Source organism: Sander lucioperca, chromosome 17 (genome assembly GCF_008315115.2).
Source record: "Sander lucioperca isolate FBNREF2018 chromosome 17, SLUC_FBN_1.2, whole genome shotgun sequence".
NCBI lineage: Eukaryota > Metazoa > Chordata > Actinopteri > Perciformes > Percidae > Sander > Sander lucioperca.
The window spans coordinates 5747-22705 of record NC_050189.1 but is presented as its reverse complement, the minus strand read 5'-3'; the positions used below and the strand labels follow the sequence as shown (position 1 = coordinate 22705).

The 16959-nt window shown below is 39.8% G+C and overlaps 1 protein-coding gene and 1 long non-coding RNA gene across 2 annotated transcripts; both read right to left on the bottom strand.

The window, feature by feature from the left end:
* Nucleotides 1–3496: 3496 nt before the first annotated feature.
* Nucleotides 3497–8016, bottom strand: LOC116036892 (zinc finger protein 239-like). Its single transcript, XM_035994222.1, has 3 exons — nucleotides 8009–8016; nucleotides 5745–5811; nucleotides 3497–4634 (listed from the first exon to the last, which is right to left on the bottom strand). Exons 1-3 carry the CDS (start codon nucleotides 8014–8016, stop codon nucleotides 3546–3548), a joined length of 1164 nt encoding a protein of 387 aa, XP_035850115.1. The 3' UTR covers nucleotides 3497–3545.
* Nucleotides 8017–8072: 56 nt separating this feature from the next.
* LOC118493668 lies at nucleotides 8073–12845 on the bottom strand. Its single transcript, XR_004895613.1, has 2 exons — nucleotides 12743–12845; nucleotides 8073–8161 (listed from the first exon to the last, which is right to left on the bottom strand). It is a non-coding gene; the product is annotated as an uncharacterized LOC118493668 (long non-coding RNA).
* Nucleotides 12846–16959: the final 4114 nt, after the last annotated feature.

Below are 16959 nucleotides of genomic sequence, written 5' to 3'. Positions count from 1 at the left end.
GCTCTAAGACCACTAATGGAACATAGCAGTAGCATTCAGGTCCAATAGTCAGGTTGACTACACAAACAAAGATACATGCAACACCAGCATGGACATAAAACTGTGCACTTACGTTCTCAATAACGCACACAGCAACACAACAGAAGCTTATACAAGTGACAACTTTAGGAGCAGCTGTACTCACGTCAGCAGCAAACTACAAAAGGAAATGGCAAAGTTGGGCATGTGCACAAATGCATGAGTCCAAGGAGTGACGTAGGCTCATCAGTCCAGCAGGGAGTTTTCCACAGTTATGATTATTAAACACACTTATTTCAAAGCCTTGTCCAAATCATTCAATTCCTTTTTTCCAGAGGTCATGTTAGTCAACTGAGTAACTAAGTACATTTACTCAAGTACTGTAATTAACTCAAGGTACTTGTACTTTACTTGAGTAATAAATATTGTGTACAGCTTTTCTATAATTAAAATAATGTGGACGTATAAGGAGAAATGACAAAATATAGTTTAATTTTAAGCATTTATATTTATATTTCCACCAGACACCATTTGATTAAAACAGAAATGTTATGATTATTAAACACTTATTTCAAAGTGGACAGAAACTAAATCAAACTACCAAAGTCCGTCTTGGTTCATCTTTCCACTGTTCCAACAATCACCACTCTGGTTTGGTTGAAATAAACCCTTAATTCACCCATTTACATGTGGAGATATGCTGGCTCTATACACGCTAAAAGTCCTGATTATTTACATGGAGTCTGGTGGAAATGTGTTGGCTCTATACACGCTAAAAGTCCTGATTATTTACATGGAGTCTGGTGGGTTTGGTGATGGTGATTTCGGGGCTATTTCATGTTAAACTAAAAGGATCTTCCTCTTTAACTAAAAGCTCTATCTCTGTAGGTAATGTTGTCAGACACTTAGAATAATAATCTGAGTCTGTCAGCACTTTTAGTGGATGGAAACGTTCTCTTATCAAGGAGTTTAAACACAGAAACGGCAGGAAGGAGAAATCCACCAAATCAAGTCCCAAATAATCAGCATGAGGCCTCGTTTTATTTCATTTATTCTGTTCAGAGAACTGAAGAGGTCCATAAATCCCTGCAGGTCTGCTGCTACGTCCAGGACCGAGCACAAGCTTCTTAGCATGAGTAAGCATTCATTTGTTTCTAATTTCAAGAAGTTTGAAATGAAATCATTGACATTAATTTACAAGTCAGATGAATAAATCAGCTGTTTGCTATTTGACTTGGTCTGTTCCCTGCTGCTCCATCATTCTTTAGTGTTGGCTGGAAAACATCATCATCAGAGTCTTTACTTTCAGTCTGAACAGACCTCAACAGATTTAAAACCACATTCAGTCACAGAAAATACAAACAGTCAATATGAAATGTCACACAAAGATTATTAAATGAAAAGTCCACAAAGGAAGATAATATGATGGTAAACTACAAAACAACAATAACTTCAGAGTATACAATTAAAAATGGCCAACTTCCAGCATGTCAGTAATGATGAGAGGAATGTTTGGACTAATTAAGGCCTTCCACACATTGCTTGTTAAACCACGGACCAAATCACTGTATAGTCTCACAATGCTAAAACGTTTAGTGTACCAACTTTTCTGGAGTTTCGGAGTATTTAAATGTTTTTTAAAAATGTGTTCAAAGGTTAAAACTAGTAGCTCTAGAGCAGCCATGCCACGTCTAGGCTAAGGCTGCACAATAGGAGGAAAATATGTGATATGCAATAACGTTGTTGAATATAACGATATTGATATTACTTGTGATAGATAACAGATATTAAAGTGTACTCAGTTCTGCATTTCTGCTGCTTTCAGTATTCTGCTGAAATACAAAAAATTGTTTGTTGGACTTAAAACAAACGAAAAAAAATCATTTCGAAAGAAATGAATTGAACAATTTGAACATTGAATTAAATACAAAAGACAGTTTCTTTTTAAAGTGTTATATCCTACTGATATTTTCTTTCAACTAACACAAAAGACCTCTGAGTGTATACACATCGAGATATGTCACAAAATCACAACCTTTCGTGATGTTGCACCAGTTGATATTGTGATGACGATAAAAAAATGATATATTGTGCAGCGTTAGTCTAGTCCCAAATGAATAAAGCAGGTCAGAGAATGACTATTTTGAACATTGCTGCAAAATGTTGAGAGATTCTGTTAATCTAAAGTCCTTAAACAAAAAACAAAAAAAAGTGAAAAAAAATATGATCACGGCATTGAGGGTGGAAGTGGTCTGGGTGCAATAGAGGGGTCTGTTCATTGGACTACCTCAACCTCACATTGGACAATGAATGGACACGCAGCAGTGTTTTGGTAGTCTCCTGGAAGGACTGCTTAACATGTCGTGCATGGTTTACTTTTTCTATTCTATTTATTTATTTTCTAGTATAATTCTATTCTTATCTTATTTTAGTGCCCTTACTCTGGTATTTCATTATCAACACAATACAGTTGTGTATTTTAATTTTGCCTGTTTGTTTGCTGTAAAAATTTAAACTCAAAGTTTGAGTCAGAAAAAAAATAAAATTAAAAATATGTAATATGTTTCTAAAGATGAGAACAATGGGCCTCATTCACTAAACGTTCTTAAGAATTAATTTGTTGTTAAACCCCACTTACGCAGTTGTCACAAAGATTCTGGCATTCACCAACGCAATTTTTTCAGAAATTTTCTAGTTTCCATTTGTTCCTTTACTTGTTAATCTTACACAAATAAGATAAGATAAGATGGTAACAGCTAGGGGTGCAAGGATCACAAGACTCAAGGTCAGGATCACGGTTTGGAGTCACGGATCGGATACATTTTGGGATCCAAGTTGAACAAATATTGTATATTGTTAAACTATAACAAATTATTAAACAAATTATTTAAAAGGAACCCCGACTAGTACGACATGTTGGCCTTATAAGATTAACGTTGGCATCAGCTATAAAAAGGTGGTACAAAAACATTCCAAATGTTTTGGTTTTTGTTAAAAAAAAAAATGGAGAAAATCCGTTCCCTCGTAGGCCGCCATGGTTATTTACGTCTCAATGCATTCTGGGGTAGTGATGTGTAATGGTTGTACCCCGACGTACCGGCTATTGAAAGTACAGTAACAGCGAGATGAACACGTCTGCCGTTCAGCCAACATTTTAGCGTCCCGACGGGCTTTTGTCGGGACTCGGGACAAGCAACTGAAAAACATAACATAAATGACCCAATTTAATACATATTCATCTGTCCAGCGGTGAAATATCCCTTTAAAAGAAGGATTAATGTTACCTTTTGTGATATTAAATTCAACGCTTTCGTAATAGTTAAATATTGTAAAACATCTTTTTCATCTGTGAAATGTTATTCCATGTTGCAACGTCGCAAAAAAGTGGAAAAGTCGAGTGTTCTGAGGAAAGACAGAAACCGTCCAGCTGATTCAGGATAAGATACTGTACATGCTGTTCAGAAGATAAAGTTACTGCTGGTCAGCCTTCAATGTGGAGAGAAGATCAGAATATAACAACACAGCTATCAGGGCATGAGGAGGAGGCAGGAGGAAACAGATTTTTGATCACAGCTGTGAAGATTCTCTCCAGTGTGAATGCGTTGATGTCTTTTTAGGGTACTCTGTCGTGTGAAATCTGCCCCACATTGATCACAGCTGTACGGCTTCTCTCCAGTGTGAATGCGTTGATGCCTTTTTAGGGTACCCTGTTGTGTGAAAGCTGCCCCACACTGATCACAGTTGTGAAGATTCTCGCCAGTGTGTCTGCGTTGATGTATTTTTAGGTTACCCTGGTGTGTGAAAGCTGCCCCACATTGATCACAGCTGTACGGCTTCTCTCCAGTGTGAATGCGTTGATGTCTTTTTAGGTCACTCTGTCGTGTGAAAGCGGCCCCACATTGATCACAGCTGTACGGCTTCTCTCCAGTGTGAATGCGTTGATGTCTTTTAAGGTTAACCTGTTGTATGAAAGCGGCCCCACATTGATCACAGCTGTAAGGTTTCTGTCCAGTGTGAATACGTTGATGGTTTTTTAGGGTACTCCGATGTAGGAAAGATGCCCCACATTGATCACAGCTGTAAGGCTTTTCTCCAGTGTGAATGCGTTGATGTCTTTTTAGGTGACCCTGTATTGTGAAAGCTGCCCCACATTGATCACAGCTGTACGGCTTCTCTCCAGTGTGAATGCGTTGATGGTTTTTTAGGTGAGTCTGTAGTATAAAAGCTGCCCCACATTGATCACAGCTGTGTAGATTCTCTCCAGTGTGAAGGCGTTGATGGTTTTTTAGGTGACTCTGTCGTGTGAAAGCTGCCCCACATTGATCACAGCTGTACAGCTTCTCTCCAGTGTGAATGCGTTGATGTCTTTTTAGGGTACCCTGTTGTGTGAATGTTGCCCCACATTGATCACAGCTGTACGGCTTCTCTCCAGTATGACTGCGTTGATGTCTTTTTAGGTGACCCTGTTGTGTGAAAGCAGCCCCACATTGATCACAGCTGTGTAGATTCTCTCCAGTGTGAACTCTCTGATGAATCTTTAAATATCCAGATCTTGTGAAGGATTTGTCACAGTGCTGACAGTGGTGACATTTTGCTCCCTCTCCTCCTCTCCGTTTCTATAGCAACAGACAAACAGAGAGAGAGTTAGTGAACAACCTTTTTTAAACCCTGGACTTGCTCTCACTCAAAATTTAAACTCTTCATACAATAATTTATGACAAAATGAAGGAAAATATGTGCCGGCTGCAGACATGTTATTATGGAAGCAAATGTACTCTCATAACTTTTATAAGTTTTCAGGCAAGTTGTAATGAAACCAGGGATTAAAGTGAAAAAAATCTTTTGACCGAACTTTTGTTCAGGCCAAGTCATAAGCTGTTCACATCTACCTATATACAGATAGCGCCCCTTTTGCAATCATGCCCCCCCCCCCCACAAGATGCAAACAGCAAAGGAAAGGGAGTATTGCGAGTATTCTCTTTTCCTGATGAACAAAACAATATTTCAGTAACATCCCACGACAAACCATTGCTGTTCTTTTCTACTGCAGCAATCATAAGTTACTCTGAAGTTACTCAGGACATTTACCATGAAGATCAATTACAACCACTTGCTAGAATATGATGCGTAGCCTACATACCTCTCTCTCACTCTGTCTCTCTCTCGTATGGGCTAAAATATACATTTCCTAAGTAACATTAACTCCCACTGCTAGAACTCATAGGCCTGCATTATGCTCTGGACCACCTAGACTCTCCTGGCTCCTATGTAACGATGCTGTTTGTGGATTTCAGTGCCACCTTTAACACCATCCTAACCGAGCGGCTACGGTGGAAGCTGTCACTGATGGGGGTGGAACCCTCTATCGGTCGCTGGATAATGGATTTTTTCAGCAATAGACAACAGCAGGTGCGGCTTGGCCAGCACATGTCTGATCCCCAGTACACCAACATTGGAGCACCTCAAGGGTGTGTGCTGTCACCATTTCTCTACTCACTGTACACCAATGATAGCACTTCCAACACCAGTTCCGTCAAGTTGATTAAATTTGCAGACGATATCACCTTGGTCAGCCTTATTAAGGACAATGACGAGTCTGCTTATAGGCAGGAAGTGTCTCATTTGGTTGGATGATGTGACAATAACAATCTGGAGCTTAACCAACAAAAGACAGTGGAAATGGTGATAGACTTCCGCAGATCCCCCTCCTCTCTCTCACCCCTAACCATCAAGAGCTCTGTTGTGAAGGAGGTGGAGTCATTTAAATTCTTAGGCACTATCATCACAAACAACCTGAAATGGGAGGAAAACAGTTCCTCTATTATTAAGAGGGCTCACAGTGGAATGTTTTTCCTGAGGCAGTTAACCAAACTGAACGTCTCCAGCTCTGTTCGGTCTAGGTTTTACAGAGCCACTGTGGAAAGCCTTCTGTCAACATTCATTTCTGTATGGTTTGCATCAGCATCGGCCCAGGCGAAAAACAGACTGCAACACATTGTGTGCACAGCAGAGAGGCTGACTGGACAGAGGCAGCTGTCAATCAGTAACCTGTATGAGGCTAGAGTCAGGAGGAGGGCAGCTAAAATTGCTGCTGATCAGTCCCATCCAGCAAGTGACATTTTTAGGCTGCTTCCCTCAGGAAGAAGGTACAGGGCGATGAGGACAAGGACCTCACGCCACCTCAATAGCTTTTTTCCAAGAGCCATTTCCCTTTTGAATAGCTGATCAGTTCGCCCCCCCCCCCCTCAACGATACTATTTTATCTTTGGACTATTTTATTATTGATTGTTTTTAAGCATGTCCATGCAGCTATGCGCATATACTGTTTGTCAAGCTCTGTGTTACGTTACTGATTGCCATGTCAAATTCCTGTGTGTCTGCTGACGCATTTGGCGAATAAAGTGATTCTGATTCTGATACGTCCTTAAATTCAGGAAATGTCGTTTGTTTATTCAAAGTCAAAGACAGTCCAAAGTAGTGCAACTTTGCACATTTTTGGGCTGCCAAAGCTCCGCTGCTTTCTGTCTCTGGTCCTCAGGGTGAGAGGGGGAGTGGCCAGCGGCTAGAGCGGCAAAAGCCAATGTGTGCTTCTTTTACCTATATATTTAATGATATCTTTTGCATTTATAATACAAACAATGTTGGCACTGCACTTACTCGTGCCCATAGCAAGACACCTGTCAAGTTTGAAATCCATCGGACTAACGGTTCGAGAGATATGCACATCACACACACATTCCTGCAATTTATAGATAGATGAGTAGCATCTGTCCTCTACACAATAATGTTATGACACGTTCCACTATACAGAAGGTCTGGTCTAGTTGTTCCCAAGTTCTTGAAGGGAGTCAGGACAAATCCATGCACATCTACAGATTTGAGGGCATACATCACTTGCCATTTTTCTTTTGCTGGATGTCTATTGTCTATTTCCATATCAATAAAGATTTTTTGAATACAATGCACATTGAATTTGTAATTTCTCCAACTTTTATAGCACTTCAATTGTAAAAATTGTGATTCTGACATATTACATTTATTATTATTAGCACTCCATGTTCAAAGATGTACTAGCTGTCAGTTCATTTCTTATACGCTGCTGCCATCTAGTGGTTGTTAGTTGTAACTCTAAAAGTATGGGGAACTTCTTAATTAATGTCTGTTTAGTAATTCATATTTGATCCTTTATTTTCTTTCCAGAAGCCATGTTTGAGCACACACACACATACATGTGTTTGTGTGGGGGTGCTACTCTGTGTGAGCGACTCCTGACATGGCTCAGCGTTTGCGTGTTTTACCGTGAAGTTTTACTCTTCTACTGTATGTCATCTTTCACGTTTTGTTGGTCGGGATGTTGAGGGAAACAGCTCTTTATCTGGCCTAAAACATCTCCAAGAAATCCTTCATCCCCTCTGCCATAGTCATACTGAACAGCACCAAATGATCACCAGTCAGCTGATACCTCAACACCCCCATGTCTGGTTTTTATATGTCTGGGTCAATGTCTCTTTGTGACTGGAGCCTTGTCAAAGAACATCTTCTGTAACCCTTGTGTAACAGACAATAAAGTATTATCTTATCTTTAAATGTTAGGGGAAGAATAAAAAAGAGAAACTGGATCTGTGAATTCTCACAGAATCACAACTGAATTCATATCTTGCTACTCAGTCAGAATCGTATTAAGCTGGAGTCCCAGTCTCTGTCACAATAATCATATATGTGATGTTTTAGGCCTATTGGCAGACAAACATTTAAAATGTAGACAATGACATATAAAGAGCCTTTTCTCCATGTCCACTCAAGTTTCTCAGCTTGCTCTCTAGTAACATTTGGGTGGTCCAGGTCATTCACAAGGCTACTTTTACTTTTATACTTTAAGTACATTTCCAAGCCTGTACTTTGTTACTTTTACTTGAGTACAGAAGTTAAATCAGTACTTCTACTTTAGTACAGGAAGTGAGTACTTTGGCCCTCTCTGCTGAACACTGACCTGAACATGGCTGCTATCAGAGTCCCAGTCTGCTGCTTGTCTTCTGGGGACCTCGTTGCTCCGCTGCTCCTGGTTCTGGTTGTCCTCCTCCATTCCTCTCTGGTCCTGAAATCCAGCAGAGCTCCACTGGGGCTGCTGGACTCACTCTGGATTCTGTTCAGGACTAATCACAGCAGCAGAGATATTCAGGAGCTGCTGTCTCCTCTGGTTTTCCTCACATCCACACACAACTACAACAACAGTCTGAACACTCAAAGCAGCGGCTGGGAAACGGTTCCATTTCCTTCCTAGCTCCAACATCAACTCAGAGGAGTTTGGAGAAAACAGCATTATATTAAACTGGGAATAAATCTAAAGGGAAAAACAAACACCACCATAACGATAGATAGATATCGTAGATATCAAACTAAAGCTCACACTATATCTTCTTAAAGTGCTGCGAGCTGTAAGTTCACCACTTCTACAGAAGGCCAAAGATGACGTCATCTCGGAGACAGCTGTCTTCCTGTCTCCCGGGGGTCCCGGTTCAGGTGGGAACGCGATCCGACCCAGACACAGGAAGTGGACCAAAAACAGAGCATTTACTAGCCTTCACTTTCAACCTTTCACCCAGTTTACAGACTTAAATATCTGGTTTAAGGGATGAGAACTTTCAGATCCATATGTAATGCGTGTGCAGGTTAGTTCCCCCAACAAATGTGAAGGCCTGAAACTTGTTTCTCAGCAGGAGATTTATCCAATTCATAGATTTAAAAAACATTCATCTTTTCCAGAGAGTCAGCTTACAGTAAGATTACGGTTACCTCAAAACAGTGGCCTAGGTTTTAACAGACACTCTGCTCCAACTCCTCTTTAACACGACAACAGAAGAAGACATTTAATGATACAGCCAACACTGTCAGCTGCTCACATTCTTCACCTTCTTCTAAAATATCACAAACACTAAAGCACATTAAAGCATACTTTATATTTGTATTCTTCTCTGAGCATATTTACTTTTCTACTTGTGAATTTAACAAATTAAATAAGATAATCTGGTAACAGCAAAAAACAGCAGAGAATACATGACAATAACATCCTATACAAAAGTTATTGAGTGTGAAAATGTTTCAGTTTTGAACATTTTGAATGGGAAAATTTGTCCGGAATTTTTGAATATTTCAGAAAAATTATGAAAATTCTGTATTAAGACCAGCGTGTCCCAATTGCACTGAACAATTTGATGTTTAAATTATGTTTCTATGTTGAAAAATGGGAAAGTAGTTTGGTGCAAAAGAAATGCAACGTGGGATTAATAAAGAATATTCTTTAGTAGAAGAACAGAAGTCTACAGTGGGGAACACTTGGTAAACTGTGGTATAACGTAATAATAGTCAACACTGAAGACAAAGAATGGACCAAACCGGTCTACTGAGTTTCACCACCAGGTGTCCCACTTGTCTCAGCTGAGTTAGAGCCCTTTATATAGAGAGTGTGGCCAACTCTAATCATGGGCGCCATATTGGAGACCAACGTCAGATGACTCTACAGTGTAACCCTATGGGGTGAATATGCTATCTTGAAATAAATCGCTTATTTTCACCATAAACAGGCATATACATGTTATTATCAACGGTTGTCAATATGTAAAAGGCCCTTACGGAAATATTCCAGTTCCATTTACCTTCTATATCGTTAATGGGCCTCTAAAAAATGTCCATTGTAGTGAGTGACCATGTCACCTAATAATTCTCTGAGCAGTGTTTACCTTTCTAATGTCCACTAGCATACAGGCTAACTATAACATAACCTAATGAGAGAGTGAGGACTCCAGTCCACATGGTGGTGGTAATGTGCCTCTAAGCCAGGACTTTTTAACCTGCAGTGAGCCTCCTACTGTAACCTCTTTGGTTTAACACACACTCAGCTTCAAATCTGAAATGGTTTCATATCGGCGGTGACTTTTAGTTTTCTTTGAGACAAACTCTGACATATCATCTTGTTACTGCAGAAACACATGATACTACTTTGGAGTTAACAAACACAACTTGGGCCGTTTCCCCTCACACTGCTACGGTGGCCCAGACGGTTCAACACAAACACACAAGATACAACACACACACACAAGATACAACACAAACACACAAGATACAACACAAACACACAAGATACAACACAGACACACAAGATACAACACACACAAGATACAACACACACACAAGATACAACACAAACACAAAAGATACAACACACTAGGGCTGGGCGATAAATCGATTTTATCGATTAACTCGACTGTGTAGTTAACGTCGATTTGTTTAAATGAAAATCGATTTTCTCCTTAACATCCGCCGACGCTCCCCTCTGGGCTCCCATAGCTCCGAATGGGCTCAGCCTTCGCCCACGCGCGTTTGCCATAGAGATACACAAACAACATGGCAGCGACAGGGACTAACATTAATTCTTTTCTTAACTAGTAGTTTCATTACTTACATATCCGTAATCTCCGCCGAAATGACCGGCAGCTCGCGGTGCTCTGTCCCCAGCTGAGAGTCACCGATTCTCGGATAACTGAACCACCAGCTACCGCTGACCTAAAGGACCACCATGCGGGGCACCAGAGGCGGTGTTGAGGAACTCTTTTGCGGCTCAACACATCTACTAAATGCCGCTGATACGACCGAGCTGTGATGGAGGTCTGTAGCGGCTTAAACAACTAGCAGTCGCCGCTCTGTAGCACGGAGCTCCTCTTTGACATTTGTTTCTACCGCTAGTTACTACGAAGGAGCTTGCTACAGGTATGCTACATTCAAGAGACCATGGGATGTTAATGTACGTTACTCAGCAACAGGTGAAAATAGGGGCAAGGTTGCGAAATAACGTTAAAATGATTTGAACTTTTAGCGAGGAACGAGAAGTGAATTACCTGTGTGTGTGTGTGTGTGTGTGAAAACAGCTTTATCTCACGCATCCGTTTGTTGTTGAATATATAGCACCCCCCATCCAAAAAAAGGGAAAACACTCAAACCAATTTATATTTCCACAAAATTGGCATGAATAATCATAATGGTATACATGCCCCATGTGTGTGTGTGAGTCAAAACAAAATAAAGTTAAAACTTGTTTTGAACAATTTCTTTGTCATCTGCAGATTGATTTTAAGTAGGGGGAGAAAAAAATCGATTTAAATCGGATTTTTTTGGAAAAAATCGGGGATTTTATTTTTAGGTCATATCGCCCAGCCCTACAACACACACACACAAGATACAACACACACACACACAAGATACAACACACACACACAAGATACAACACACACACACAAGATACAACACACACACACAAGATACAACACACACACACACACAAGATACAACACACACACACAAGATACAACACACACACACACACACAAGATACAACACACACACAAGATACAACACACACACACAAGATACAACACACACACACACACAAGATACAACACACACACACAAGATACAACACACACACACAAGATACAACACACACACACACAAGATACAACACACACACACAAGATACAACACAAACACAAAAGATACAACACACACACAAGATACAACACACACACAAGATACAACACACACACAAGATACAACACACACACACAAGATACAACACACAGACACACAAGATACAACACACACACACAAGATACAACACAAACACACAAGATACAACACACACACAAACACACAAGATACAACACAAACACACACACACAAGATACAACACAAACACAAAAGATACAACACACACACACACAAGATACAACACACACACAAAAGATACAACACTAATGATTCTTGTATGTATTTCATTGAGACCAACCGTGTCTGACCGTGAACATAGACCGTGTATGTGTGTATGGATGACATATTACGCCCCTAACACTGGAATAGGCAGCATGTTGAAGGGAACACAATTAGCATTCACTTTAAACATCTGTTTACCGTAACCATAATCACACACACACACTTTCCAAACCAACCGTATGGAGGGAATTAGCCGCTGGGAGCTGATCAATAACCAGATAGATCCGGTTAACAAGTTCCAAGCTACTGAGACTCTCCACAGCTCGGTAATAATCATCTGTGTTCAGCTCCGTTCTGTTGGTTTGATCAGAGGGAAACTCGGCCACACTTCTGCTCTCAGAAATAATGAAGCTCCACTACATTTAGAACGGCTTGGCTTTCTAATATTTTAGAAGAAGGTCAACAATGGAGCAGCTGACAGACACACACATACTAATACTTTCTATCTTTTTCTCTTTGGTAGAGAGAGAGAGAGAGAGAGAGAGAGAGAGAGAGAGAACAACTAACAAAGGACCGTTTCCCTCCAAAACAAACGGGGGTCCCGGTTCAGGTGGGTTAGGGTCGATGCAACAAAACATGAATATCAACTACTAGCTAGCCTGCTACATTACATTACATGTCATTTAGCTGACGCTTTTATCCAAAGAGACTTCCAATGAAGTGCTTTCAACCCTGGAGGTGCAAACTCCAGACAACAAGTAGTAAGAGCAAGTACATTAGCTTTAAAGAAGCTAAACCACAAAGAGCCATATGAAAGAGCTAGCTAGCTTCTGCTCAGCTCCGTTAGCATTAAGCAGCCGAATGGGAAGCTAACGCATGCGCAGCTCTGTCTTCTCTTCTCTGTGACTGCCGTGTAAAAGAGCAGTTATTAAAGTGTTTACCTGAGTGTGTGCGGGTTTACCTGGAGCTCTGTCTTCTTAAAACTCACTAATAACAAACCACACAACTATCCCGCCGCCAGACACACACCACAGTGAAGACACCAGACTTCCGGTGTCCTCCCAGTCAGGGTTTTTCAGATTAAAAGTTTAAAATGAAAGAACGCTGCCGCCCGGAGGTCAGGAGGGGAAACAACAGATACACATTCAGTTAATCAATCAGTTAGTGGTGGACTGGAACTGAGGACATTTACTCAAGTACTGGACTTAACTCCAGGTACTTGTACTTTACTTGAGTATTAAATAATGTACAGCACTTAAATAATTAAAATAATGTAGAAGAATAAGGAGAAATAAAAAAATATAGATTCATTTTGAGCATTACATTTATTTTTCCACCAGACTCCCTTGAATTAAAACAGAAATGTTATTGTGAAGTCCTTGTACGTTATTCTCTGGTGCTACCCGAGCTGGCTATGTACTCCGGTAAGAGAGTCGCTGCAACCTTCAGTTTTAGTTCAACAGATTTATTAACATCCAGATCCAGCAGTGAATAAAGTGGTTGTGGCTTGTAATAGTATGTGTTTGAGTGGATGTGTGTGTGTGTGTGTGTGTGTGTGTGTGTGTGTGTGTGTGTGTGGTTTTCTGTAAAACAAGGAAATACAGAATATGTAAATATAACCTGTACATAATTAATGCACATATATACAGATTAAAGAGCAATAAGCAACAAATCACTCCGCAATATACATTATTGCTATGCAATAAAAAGTTGCTGTGCAAACAACCAAATCATTCTGGATAGTAATGGGAATCAATAGAACCCAATGTAGTAAAGAATAGAGGTTTCATTGTGTCCTTATATCTATTGGCCACTAGATGGCGCTCTAAGACCACTAATGGAACATAGCAGTAGCATTCAGGTCCAATAGTCAGGTTGACTACACAAACAAAGATACATGCAACACCAGCATGGACATAAAACTGTTCACTTACGTTCTCAATAACGCACACAGCAACACAACAGAAACGTATACAAGTGACAACTTTAGGAGCAGCTGTACTCACGTCAGCAGCAAACTACAAAAGGAAATGGCAAAGTTGGGCATGTGCACAAATGCATGAGTCCAAGGAGTGACGTAGGCTCATCAGTCCAGCAGGGAGTTTTCCACAGTTATGATTATTAAACACACTTATTTCAAAGTGGACAGAAACTAAATCAAACTATCAAAAGCCGTCTCAGTTCATCTTTCCACTGTTCCAACAATCACCACTCTGGTTTGGTTGAAATAAACCCTTAATTCACCCATTTACATGTGGAGATATGCTGGCTCTATACACGCTAAAAGTAGTGATTATTTACATGGAGTCTGGTGGAAATATGCTGGCTCTATACACGCTAAAAGTAGTGATTATTTACATGGAGTCTGGTGGAAATATGCTGGCTCTATACACGCTAAAAGTCCTGATTATTTACATGGAGTCTGGTGGGTTTGGTGATGGTGATTTTGGGGCTGTTTCATGTTAAACTAAAAGGATCTTACTCTTTAACTAAAAGCTCTATCTCTGTAAGTAATGTCAGGCCAGCTGACAGTCTTACCTGGGACCAGGACGAGATAATCTTATGGCCCCCCCCCCATGCACAGATCTCTCCTTTACCCTTGCCCTTCCTCTCCTCTTCTCTCCTCTCCTCCCCTTTCCTCTCCTATCTATCACAGATACAGTTCAGCTAATGGATTCACTGTGCCTTCCACATGTATGTTTGACATTAAAACATGATGATATATGAATATGTAAAAGTAGCTTAGTATTACAGGGCACCATAAAAGGTTACACTACATGTTATGGTAGGCCTAGGTTAATATAAAACTCAGTACAGTATGTAGTCGGGGGTCCCTGCTCGTGCCTCTTTCAGGTTAGGGTTAGGTAACCAAGGTAACCTTGGCCTAAAAAACATTGAGGACCCCCGAGGTAGATTAGATTAGATTAGATTAGATTCAACTTTATTGTCATTGTGCAGAGTACAAGTACAAAGACAACGAAATGCAGTTTGCGTCCAACCAGAAGTGCGAAAAAGCAGAAAAGTGCAATTTGATATACAAGGTACAGGTGGTGCATAGACAGGACAAGAAATATAGTGCAGTGTTATAAGAGCAGAATAAATATGTCTATGTGATATGAACAATGTATGAACAACATGTACAGATATGTGCAATGTAGTAGCAGTGACATTATACTAGTAGTAAGAATAATATAGATATAGATGATACTGAGATTCTGATAACAGCTGTTCACAACCTGTTATTTTGATCATTTTGAGGTGCACTGTTTCAAAGGCCATACATTTTCTCTTACCTAATATTTTCTGACGTGCAAATACAAAATAGAAAAAAAATTATTTCCTGAAAACCTCAACAGTGACACGTGACGAGGAAGGAGGAGGGCTGTACTCGGTGTGTCTGGTAGAAGTTAATTTGCTGATCTCAGATGACCAACATTTCAAAAGGAGGAACCATCTCGTCAGCTGCTGCTGGGTAAGTTCAACTTAATGTTTCAGGGTTTGTCAGTTGAAATAACAGGAATTATTAATTGAATTTAGAATACTGCTATTAAAAAGGCATTTGAAAGGGCAATTCACTTCAAAATCCCCTTCAAATTGAGTTGGTTGGTAAAACAATGCAAATTAGCAACCCAGTCTCACAGCAGTTTGTGTAATGTTCACATAATTTAATCTATTGATTTGTGTACACAAACACGTTTATCTCGTTTTTTCGTGATGGTCAGCACGTTTTTTAAACTAATGCATTTCAATGGGAAGCATCTGACGATACGATACAACTTTATTGTCAGCAGAGCTGAAATTCGTTTTGCCTCCCTGGGTAGCTCATATAAAAAAAGAGGACATAGACACACATACAGTACATACAGTACATACATAAGATGTACACCAATAAACATAACAAAACATTACCACAAATGACATAATCACCCAGGTAAGGAAACAAAGCATACATGTATAACAACAGGGAATGCCATGAACATACACACAGACAAGGTCTTGGAGACTTGGAACCCTGAATAAATATTGCACTGGATTTAATGTAGCTGGTTTACCAAAAGGATCTTTGGTGATAACAGCACGATTCTTTCTGCCAGTCGGCTGCAGCAGAGAAGCTGTATACAGCTTTGTTATTATTGGTATTTTTAGCCCTATAACTGCTGTTTTAATCAACATTTATTAACCAGATCTTATCATGGTTTATATGTATTTCTTTTAATGTTATTATTTTGGTCTTATTGCCAGAGAAGCTGGATTGCTTTGTTGTTTATTTATATTTTTAAAACTATAACGCTACTGTTGTATCTGATGATTTATAACTTTGACTTATGTTTAATTATGCCTACATATATTCAATTTAAATGTATTCCATATTGTACTATGTTATTGAGGTTATGGTGAGAGAGTTGGGGCCCTGTGTATAAGAGAGGATGCAGATGCTGGGTCTGGAACAATGACAGGAAAGGGGTCCATACGTCCTGGTAAATGTGTATTCTGTCATTCTATGGTGAATAACCAGTTTAGGCACAGTCAACTAATGACCTTGGAGAGGCCTACAGGAAACCTATGTTCAACAGTGTATGAGAACATGTTTGTTATAAGATTATGCTATGAGGTTGATTACATTAGCAGAGGGGCCCCAGGAACACACATACACCCTGCCACTTTAGGTCATACAATGCATAGAATATATACCCTGTGTTAACAGCAGAACGACTTTTTGGAAGATTGGGTTGGTCGTTCTCCAAGCTCTCTGCAGGAGTTTGTAAAATTGATGCTGAATCTTTGTTTGTAATAAACCTTTTTATAATCAAGAACAGTGTCGGCGGATTCCTCTTCATACAGCATCACAGCATTACTATTTAAGACACCACACTACATCTATCAACATTTACTTAGATGTTATCATGGTATTAATTTCTTTATTTTAATAATATTATTACCAGTGAAATATTACAGTATGTTGTAAGACAGAACACTACGATATGATCCGAGCGGGGCGCATTCGAAGCCCATATCCCACAATGCAATGCAGTGATTCATATCAGAGAATTGGACAGCGATCAGCGGGTCTTTATCGCCAATATCGCTTCACTGTACATATTTAATCAGCAACACGTTGCTGCTAATTAAAACATAACTTGCTTTCAGAAAAACTCTCGAGGTCGTACAAAAATCTAC